Source organism: Girardinichthys multiradiatus, chromosome 10, assembly GCF_021462225.1.
Source record: "Girardinichthys multiradiatus isolate DD_20200921_A chromosome 10, DD_fGirMul_XY1, whole genome shotgun sequence".
NCBI lineage: Eukaryota > Metazoa > Chordata > Actinopteri > Cyprinodontiformes > Goodeidae > Girardinichthys > Girardinichthys multiradiatus.
In genome coordinates this window covers 20,842,348-20,853,096 of record NC_061803.1, presented here as the reverse complement: position 1 = coordinate 20,853,096, position 10,749 = coordinate 20,842,348, and the positions used below count along the sequence as shown (strand labels likewise).

Here is a 10,749-nt window from a genome sequence, read left to right as displayed (position 1 = left end):
GCCTTTTACGAAAAAAATCCCAAAATATTCTGTACATAAAATAACACGAATATATTTTAGAAATAGAATACCAATAGAAATCACAATCATTTTCGCTAATCCCGCCTCTCTTGGATTACGTGGGGGGGAGTAGGCCACGATGGCTCTCCGTACTAAACGTTCATTGGTAAACTAAGACCACGTGACACAAGTCAGCCAACCGCTGCAAAGTGCGATGAATGTAGCCTCAGCGAAGATATGCGTCCGGGAGAGTGACTGTAACGGTGACGGGCTCTTTGTGGACTGTGCCGTGTTGTCACCAGCTGGCGTTGTGGAGGACGGTGTGGAAGACTATCAGTGACATGCGTCTCTCCGAGCGGATGGTTTCACTCCGAGCAGGCGTGTGGAGCTGAAGGGCAGCAGGACACAGACTGATGGAAGCGCCAGAACCTCTCCGGGTTATATAACTGAGCTCATCGATTACACAAAAAAACAGTGATAAGGTACTGTTGCCCCAGAACAGGTCGGAGTTCAACCCCTTTATCTACCCCGTAAGTAATAACTCATGGACTGAAGAGAAATGAGTTCATCTTCACTCAGGCTGAGTTGGCTGGAGGATATTGTCTGAGACAATTTGGTTTGCAGGTAAATAAGTTTGAATACATGCTGGGATCACTCAAGGCAGTGAGCTGCTGTTTATGTACTTCTCTCAGGACTTTATCTTCACCTTAAAGGTTTTTTTGTTTTTTTTTTATAATAATAATTAAAACTCTGATTTATGTTACTCTTAGGCTTTGTTTTCTTTACTGAAACTGTGTTATTATAGCCTGACAGGCGTGTTTCTATTGTTGTTCTACAATGCCTTGCCAACGTCTTCACATCCCTAGAGCTTTTTCACATTTTGTCATATTCCAACCACAAACTTCAGTGTTTTTATTGGTTGCCAAGTCATTTGCAGTCTGTAAAAGGTTTTCTTCCAGGATTGTCCTGTATTTATCTCCATTCATCATCTAATCAACACTGACCAGCTTTACTGAACGCAGGAAAACATTTACACAGAAATCCATTGATAAAATACAATTGCAGTTTGTAAAATAATTTTTCACATTTCTTCTTCTGTGTTTTCAGATTTTAAAATTGGAATATTCAATCTCTTTTATTTGGTGTGTTAGCCAAATTTCAAAATAGTTGTCTCAGTAATCTCAGTAAAAGAGATTAATAGAGACTTTCGAATGAAACGAGGGTCACTTTTTTGGTGAAAAAAAAATCAAGAATATTGTGTAACTAGTGTACTTAAGTTTACATTAAAACTGGAAAAATGCTTCTAAAACAGGGGTTTCGAAGCAATTTCCCCTGAAATTACATTTCTGAAATAGATCAAATATGACTCTAGAGTTATAAAGTCTAAATGCAAACTTTTGGCAACTTTACCTAAAGGTTTAGATATAATAGAATTTTTTTCTAAGGGAACCACTATTGCAAAAGTTACTATGTCTTATTTATTTGTGATTTAACAAAGAAAAATTTACTTTTTTAGCATCTGGAGTTTTCTATTAAATGAACATACAAAATCCCGTGATAATTCTTTGGAAACCCTAGGAGCCTCATATAGTACTCATCTTGACTATAACTGCAGCAAATTTGGACTTAATCAGTTGAAGCACATTTGTTCCACAAACGTTTTAGTGGGCAATGTGCCAGGTGGGATTGTGGCACAATTTAGCCAAATGTGCCAAAACTATGGCAAATGTGTTTCTCACCTCATAAAAAAGAATCTGGTCAAATAAAAGTGCTGATTTCCATTATAGTACTCTTTCTGCATATGACATTTACCCTGTAATATAAAATAATATAAAAAAATCAATAAAATAAAAAGAAATTCAACAAAACTGTATCCTTTTGTCTCCAACTGGAGGAACTTTTTTTTTTGAAAAAAGAATAATCCATGACCAACTATGTAAATCAATGTGCAAAGAGAATATTCGATAAAAAACTGTATACAAATGCGCAAAAAAGAATTATTAATGAAACACTATATAAATAATGATGGGCTGCAGCCCCCCACACCCCCCATTCTAGACACACCTGTATAGACTGCTCCTTGTCCATTCTATCCCTCTAAAGTGTTTTTATATGTTGTGGTTGTGAAAGCCTAAGTCAGATTCCTTGTTTATGAACACAAAGTTGGCCAATAAAGATTATAGGGACCTATTCTGAAATGAGCTGAAAACAAACAAGCCTTAGATCAGTCCCACACATAAAGCCATGCAGCCTCCTGTTCTGGAGCAGGTGTGGGTGAGCAAGGCAGAGCAAGGTTATCTAAAAATCATTAAAATAAGACATTGAAAGCTCTTAAGGTACAATAGAAAAATATAAACTCTTTGTTGAATCACCACCTTAATGTGGTGGAGGGATTTCAATGCTCGGATGACCCCAGAGGCTATGTTGTCTAGGGCTGAATGCCCCTGGTAGGGTCTCCCATGACAAACGGGCTCCGGGTGATGGGCCAGACAAAGAGAGGTCCAGAACCCTTCATGACAACAACAAAAATGAGGAATAAGATGTTGCTCATGGGCGAGTGTCTGGTGGCCAGGTTACTTCTTGCGGGACCCGGCGGGCCAAACCCGAATGAAAGACGCAAGGCCATCCCCCAGTGGGTCCACTACCTGCAGAAGGGCAGGTAGTGCTTGGGTTTCAATGTGAAGTTGCCATATTCTGTGATAACTGGAGTGTCATCTGCTGGTATTGGTCAGTTATGTTTTTATCAAGTACAAAGTAAACCCAAAATAAAGTGCATTAAAGAACAAGCAGCATGTTGATGCTTTAATATACCTGAAGAAGTTTGAAGTTTTTAGTTTGTATGCTTTCTCTAATAAGGTAAGAAAATCAGATTTTGTTTTTGTATTTGACCAACAGATCAAAAGGATTTTAATCTAAATCACTGGATGATCACAGGTTAAACATGAAAAGTTGTCAACAAAAATTCAACCCAAAATCAAGAATTTACCTTTTTTTTTAAAACACTTTTAGTAAATGATTTGTGAAGAATGTTCTACCTAGGGCTGCACACTATATCAACAAATACATGTATATTATTATCACAATAAAAGGGGGGCAGAATAATTGATATTGCAAAGAACTGTTTTGAATACAATAATCATTTGCTAATGTATTTCGAGTGTCATGAGTTCATACTTTACACATCAATTCAGCCTGTTGGATAGAGTTGCCCTGCAGCTATCCTGCAAATAGGAATGAAAAACCAAGATGACTAATGAGATTTAGGGTCATTGTCCTATAGGCTATTAACAATCATTCTTGCAGATTTACTCTAGAGTCAATAAAAAGTAATTTTCTTTTGTAATTTTCAGCTGTGAACAGTCAGACTTCTGTTTGTATTAAATCAGACAATTCCAGCGACATCCGTGCATGCCACCATGAACGTGGGTACCGCGCACAGCGAGGTGAACCCCAACACCAGGGTGATGAACAGCAGGGGGATCTGGCTGTCTTACATCCTTGGCATCGGCTTGCTTCACATTACCCTGCTCAGCATCCCCTTCGTAAGCGTCCCCGTCGTCTGGACCCTCACCAACCTCATACACAATCTGGTGAGTGGAGCAGAACGCCCACAGGCACCACTTTCACTGCATCTTGCTTTAACATTTTCTGAGTGAGTTATATGAGTAAAGGATCGGTGCAGAGCGGTGCTGAATTGAGGAAAGGATTTGTTGGGCAGGTTATTTTAGATAAGAGGTTACAAATTAGGCACTCTCTATGTTAATAGGTTGAAGTTGGTTTTACAGTGTCATGATCATTTGTTTCGTTATTTAGTTTTCTTACAACCACCGTCCATGTATTTTATTGGATTTCCATTTTCAGATGATGGATGACTCAGTGCCCTCTTTACTAATATTATTTAACAAATCTCTGAGGCCTTGACAGATCAGATGGATTAATGTCGAGATTAAATCACACAAGTAGACTTGGAGTTTATTCAGGCATATTGGAGTAAAGGGGGCTTAATGCAAATACACACCACTGTTTTCTGATTTCTGTATGTAAATCATTCAAAACTATGTATCTTTTAAATGAGACCCACCCCACAATTATCCACTTCTAAAATATATTTAAGTTTGTGGTTGTAACACGAAACAATTTATTTTACAAGTCCATGTACTTCCAGAAGCTTTTGCTTGCAAGTTTTTATGTTTAAACTTTAAGACTTTGAGGAAAAGCCATAGTTCTCATCCTGGCTGGACAGTTTTCTCCTATTTATATCTCCGACTTCTTGGTTGTTGTGTGTTTGTTGCAGTGCATGTACCTCTTGCTTCACACGGTCAAAGGGACGCCCTTTGAGACCCCGGATCAGGGTAAGGCTCGCCTCCTGACCCACTGGGAGCAGATGGACTATGGCGTGCAGTTTACTGCTTCACGCAAGTTCCTTACAATCATACCCATTGTCCTGTAAGTGACCTACCCTCTATCACTCCTAATTGCTGAGGTTCCCTTGATCAGTTTTTATTGTGCCTGTACTATATGCTGCCTTTAATATTATAAAGTGGGCCAGTAGAATACGATGGTTACATTGCAAGCCCACAAACTGACAGAGGGCTTGGTTGTTGCAGGTGCACCAATAAGTGCTCTCCTTCCTTTTTCTTCCCTTGGTATCAAGAGAGTTCAGTTTACAGGAAGCACTTTGGTTTCCTGGGTCTTATTTGCAGGCTCAGCAAGAGTACTGTAATGAGAGCAGCTCTGCAGGTGTACACTGTGCTTCTGTACACACTTGTCATCTCGTTTTGCAGCCAGTGCCAAGAGGAAGTAGTTCTTCAGTGCAGGAACGAAACAGCTTTCGTTTTTGTTTCATTTTGTTTATTTTGTTTTTTGCTAAATTTTGTTAAAACTTTTAATAACAAGTAAAACATTGGAAAATACTAAGTTATAAGAACAGAAAAATAAAACCATCTTTACCACCACTGCTTGATTGGTCGAAGGATCTGATTTAATTATGAATTAACCGAAAGGTTGATAGAAGATGGAATTCTGACGGGGAAAGTCAGAGGCTTCTGGTCCATATACTATATAACTATCATAAAATGGAGGCCTTTTTTGTTCTTCATTAACCCACAAGGACATACCCCTGTTTTAGCTGCCTCTAGCCATTCATAAATCACCAATCAAGGTGCCGATATCTTACACACACAGGAGCTTAGTTATCAATCCTGTATTGTGAAACCAAAGATAGGAGGAAGTGGAACCCTGTAGCATAAAAAAACGCTTAAACAGAACCTTTCTGACAACATAGAGTAGAATAAATGATCTATCGGTCTTGAAAGAGTTACAAAGCCATTTCTGAGGCTTTTCCCAGGAGTGGCCAGGCTACCAAAATTATTCCAAGAGTGCATCAACGCCTCATTGACGACAAAAGAAACCAGAACAAGATGACTGGCCCTATTTAGGGTCAGTGTTTTAGATTTATCAGTAAGAAAGAAAAGGAAAAATGGCCTCTATGGGAGAGTTCCAAGCTGAAAACCATTGCTGAGGAAAACAACACAAAGTCTCGTCTTAGATTTACCACACTTGGGTAATGCAGCAAGAGACAACGATTGAACACAGCAGCAACTCCACATCTGAATGAAATGCTGTGTTGTGACTTTTAATAGGCCATTCCAGCTGGAAAACCCTCCAATGTGGCTCAATGGAATTTTGGAAACTTTTTACGCTAAAAACGCTAATGCTAAGGCACATAAAATGAAGATGCATATATAGATTCTGCAGAATACTCTATTAACAATATGAAATGTCACCCAAAAAATTGAATTTGAAAAAGTTTTTACTGTTTGTCCTAATGCTAAAACTTCAGGCCAGAACGTCAGTGTTTAAGGACAAAAACATCAGATTGCAACAAAACACACTATTATGTTGAATGATATTCGTTATGAACGTTATCTTCTTTCTCCCTCTCTCTTTTTGTTTCAGGTATATATTAACCAGCTTCTACACTAAGTATGACAGAGTCCATTTTATAGTCAACACAGTGTCCTTGCTCACTGTGCTTATTCCCAAACTGCCGCAGCTGCATGGCGTTCGGATCTTTGGGATTAACAAATACTGACAGCCTGGAAGAAGAAAAGGACAAGGTTTAATGTCCCCCAGGATCGCTGAGAGCGCACAGTGTGTTGGGCCTTTGATGAGGACCTTTGGCACCTTATTCTACTAAAGAGCTTCAGAGAAGGCCTGTGAGGATGCTGCCATGAAACACAATCAGAAAGACTCTGAGGAGAGAGCACAAGAGGAACGTGTCACGTTGCAACAAGCTGTGGTTTATCTCATGTTTTACAGACACTAAATCTTATTTAAAGATGGAGTTTCTGAGATTTCTAAAGACAATGACCATAAAATGCCTCTGCTATTTCACTTAGCTGGCACATCAAGGCAGTTTTTAAAATAAATTTTTGTGTAATGATATGCTACTGTATTTATTCAGCCTCGCTCCAGTCTGCAGCTTTGTCTGTCTTGAGGTTTGGAGCTTTAGTGGAGAACAACAGTACCACGGTGGGGGCCTGGTGAAGTGCTGCAGAGGCGAGACACAAGAAACCACCAAGTTTTATATTTGGCTCTTCTCTGCTCTGCTGTGCTCGGGGTCAAGATCGGGAAGTTGAGCAATCCTTATTTTTATCTGCCTGTTTCCATATTTGGAAAACTCTTGTCCTGGTTTGTTCTGTATGCAAAGTCCTCTGGCACAGAATGAGCAAACTTGACCAGACGGTGCACAATGGCAGTTCAGAGATAAGATTTCTGTTCTTAAAATACCACCGAGGGTACATAATTACACCGTGAAGGTACTTAGGCTCTGTTGCTTCCACTGGTTCCTGTTGGCAGATCACAGACCTAATGTAATGCAGTAACAAAGGTAACAAAGTAACAAATTATTCAGGATTTTTGGCATATGTACTTCAGAGATGCACAGATTGAAATTCCCTGACTTATAGTAAAAAATAGCCTTACTGTAAATTATTCTTTTAATGTAGCAGCATTATGCCACTGAGTAAATGTAAAATATTCAACCATTAATTTAACATATTTGGGGAATTGATTAATTTAATGTTTAGTATATTTCTGAAATTTATTGTGGTTTTAGCTAGGACTGAAACAATTGGATTAATTGTGATTAATCGATTATTGAAGTAATTGTGTGCTAATTTAGTATTCGAATAATCGTTAACTGGAGTATACAGACTAAAACATGCAAGAAGAACCTACTCAGAGCAGTAATTAGGCTAAAATTGTACAAAAAATATATACATTTTGCATTTAAGATGAACTCCTCAAGCAACATGGCTTTAGCTTCACCTGGGTTAAATTCTGTAAAAGAAAATCTCCTATTAAGCACTTTTTGCTATTCAATTTTTATTTGATTAATTGAAAAAATAGTCGACAGATTAATTGATTAGCAAAATAACCATCATTTGCAGCCCTAGTTTTTGATATTAGGATGGTCCAAACAACACTAGTGGAATACTCTTAAGATGCTTAAATCTAGCTGAAATCAAATTGAAGATTTGGTTATTTTACCTTAATTATGAATGTAGATCAGCTTTGAATTCTTTAATTTCAGGTACAGCAGTGGAAAATGGGTGCTTTTATACCACATTAAAATGTGTTCAGATGTAGAAAGCTATTCTGGATCTTTTGAGAATATCTGTTGTTTACATTAAAAACGATTTAAAGTATAACATTTCTATAAACAAGCTGTAAGGTTGTTTATTAGTAACTTTGTCTTTAATCAGTCTAGGCAGATTTAAAGTTAATTTCAGAACCTTTTGTTGTTGGAAAATGAGCATCAGTCACATCTTTATTCTCTGAAATAACTTGATGATGTTTTGCAATGACCAATGGCAGAAATTAAGAGTGGCAGCATCTACTTTAAACTGTCAAGGACAAGGACAACAACACATGTAATAGGATACAAGAGACAAATTAAGAGGTTTCTTCAGAAATTCTTCTAAACATGCCTTAAATTTGTTAAGGTTCCTCTTTGTTTCTACATTAATTTTACATTGACTTAAAGTGTGCCAAATTTCATTTGGCGGCAATTTGTAACTTGATGCCACTAGATGACGCAGCATCACACACTTTGGACTTTACTTAAACATGATTTCTTAAATTTATTTACAGACTTCAACCTAAACAATGTTGCCTTTGCGCGTCACTCTCAGCATCTGTAAGAGAAACCAACTCAGTGTGTTCTTACACTGACTGAAGACCTCATTCTGCACCCAACGACTAACAATGTGACTGGATTACAGAACATCTGATTCATAGACATTAAACATACCACCAGCTCTATATCAGTAATTGTAGTCATTGTATACTCCTTATTTTAGATAATAGTGACTTGATTTTTTTATTTCCATGAAACTTTTGACTTTTATTGTCATATATAAAAAATCTATTTAACTCCTTAATGGGCATAACTGAATGACATGATGTTGGTATCAAGCAAATACAAAAGAAGCCAAAGGATGGACCTGAAGAATCAATACAACCTGTTAATCTTTTTATATTTACTTTTATATGCTGACTGCTATAATGGTTATGTTGAATTGAAATCAATTGAACTGGGATGTATTTAAAACTATTTGACTTTGCTGATTGCACTTTAAATAGACTGCATTGAAACTAACTGACTAAACTGGGCATGTTTTGAGTTTGGTACCGCTTTGCTATATGATTCCTGTCTAAAGGATTTCATAAATTAATTAAGTTGTAATGAATTTATCTATCATCACTGAGCAATTATAAGATATCATAAGACAATTGCAATACTTTAATGCAAAATCGCTATGCAAGGCAAGTTTATTTGTATAGCATGTTTCAGTAACAAGACAATTTAAATGGATTTACATGATGAAAACATAAAAAAATAAAACATTAAAAAGACATTGCCGTGGCAAGTAAAGAAATGTTGTGCTGAGGTCCAATAATAGCAGCACCGTGGTTCTTCCACAGTCTGCATTTATTCCAAAGTCATTGAACACCTTGACAAGTGCAGTCTCAGTATTGTGGTGAGCACAGAAACCTGATTGAAAAGTGTCAAAGCAACTGGTCATTATTAAGAGGGTGTTAAACTATTGAAACAGCTTTTTCTGTAATCTTACTGATAAATATAAAATTCTAGATGGGCCTGCAATTTTGCAATAGCAACTTTTCCGAATTGTTCTTTTCAAAAGCGGTTTGATATTTGCTGTTTAGCAACATACTGGTCACTTGTAACTCCTCTTTGCCCTTTAACTAAGGAATTATAACTGATCATTATTTGTTATAAAATTAAAAGGTCATTACAGATGAATAACTGGTTTAATAACTAGTAGCAATAGCATTATTAATTAAGGTGTAAACACTTTATAAATAGCTAATAAGCAGTTAGAAAGCAGTAATAAGACACTTGTCATACTTTAATGCAGGATCAATATTTAGCAACAAACTGGTACACATGCCTCTTATTCCATACATTTCCTAATGCACTTTAACTGCCTATATCTGGTTTATGAAGTCTTTAATGCTTAATAATTTATTAACTATCAGCAATGCTGTTTTTTTGTTTATTATACACTTTTGAGGTAAACCATGTTAATTCAAATATTAAAGTATCAAGTATCTAAACATTTGCAAATAGCTGTTGATTTTCTCTAAACATTTTGATATTCTTAATATTGTCATCGTGAAGTTCTGACTTGTGCTTTTTATTTTGATAGGACAAAAATGACTATTTTTGAGATAACAACACCAGCTATGAACTGAATGTTGATTAGTTGAGCAGCAGCATTTGCACACTATGTTTCCTACCAAATTTACTTGCAAATTGTCAAAGTCACTTTCTATGAATGCTTGACCCAATATACTGTATTTTTGTCATCTTAGAAATATTACTTCTGTTTCTTTCTCTCTGATGTGTGAGTAACTTTTTTGAATGGGCTGTTCAGTTGTAGGTTTAGGATATATAATGAGTTCTTTAATTACGTTTAATTATTATTAAAATTGTTAAAAAGCTTGAACATTATAGGTCTAAACACAGAGTTCAAACTAGGGTGAAATAACGTTTATCTGCCTCCCTTAAGGACACTCACTAAGCTCCTAACAGATCCTATTGACCCATTTCCTGTCTTGTTCAGAGGTTAATTTAAATCTTACGAAGAGTTATGTCTCCCAGTAGTCTCAGTAATGGGCAGTCTTCTGTATTTATAGTCCTGAGCCAAACTGAGAATGAAAAATGAATGTAATAAAAGTACAATTCACTGTGCTCTTTGTAAATTCATTTCTCCACAAGGAAATATTTGTCTGCTTTCACCATTGATTTATTTTTATTTTTTTTACAGCTGTAAACAATATTGTTCACACTCTTCGTCAACTCGGCAATGGTGGGTCCAATCAAAAATTAATCTGTGGTCTTTATTTCAAGCCTGTAAACAGATACATGTACCTTACAGTGGTCCTTCTGTTAGACAACACCAAGGGCTTTTTAAACATTCATTAAGTGAAAGTAACAAGGGTGAATCAAAGAGGATTTATTATGACTTGTGTTAACAGCAAGATTTGACATCCTAATAAAAGCCTTTACTAGTTTTACATATGTTGTTCCAGGTTATAACCTCTCCTTGGTTTATTTTTAATATTTAAACTTAAAATTTCTGAAATTCTTAAAAAAAAGAGTGGACTTTACCTGACCAAGTTGGTGTGTTGATAGCTTTTACAGTTTTGATACAATCA

At 36.5% G+C, this 10,749-nt stretch overlaps 1 protein-coding gene across 2 annotated transcripts; it reads left to right on the top strand.

Annotated features, from left to right (window-relative positions):
* The first annotated feature begins 230 nt into the window (after positions 1-230).
* Positions 231-10,282, top strand: ormdl3 (ORMDL sphingolipid biosynthesis regulator 3). Of its 2 annotated transcripts, none has more exons than XM_047378044.1 (4): positions 231-530; positions 3,387-3,590; positions 4,295-4,446; positions 5,959-10,282. In XM_047378044.1, the coding sequence occupies exons 2-4, from the start codon at positions 3,417-3,419 to the stop codon at positions 6,092-6,094; spliced, it is 462 nt and encodes a 153-aa protein (XP_047234000.1). In that variant the 5' UTR covers positions 231-530; positions 3,387-3,416; the 3' UTR covers positions 6,095-10,282. The 2 variants fall into 2 exon arrangements, with proteins under 2 accessions (XP_047234000.1, XP_047233999.1); XM_047378043.1 differs by having other exon boundaries at positions 231-624.
* Positions 10,283-10,749: the final 467 nt, after the last annotated feature.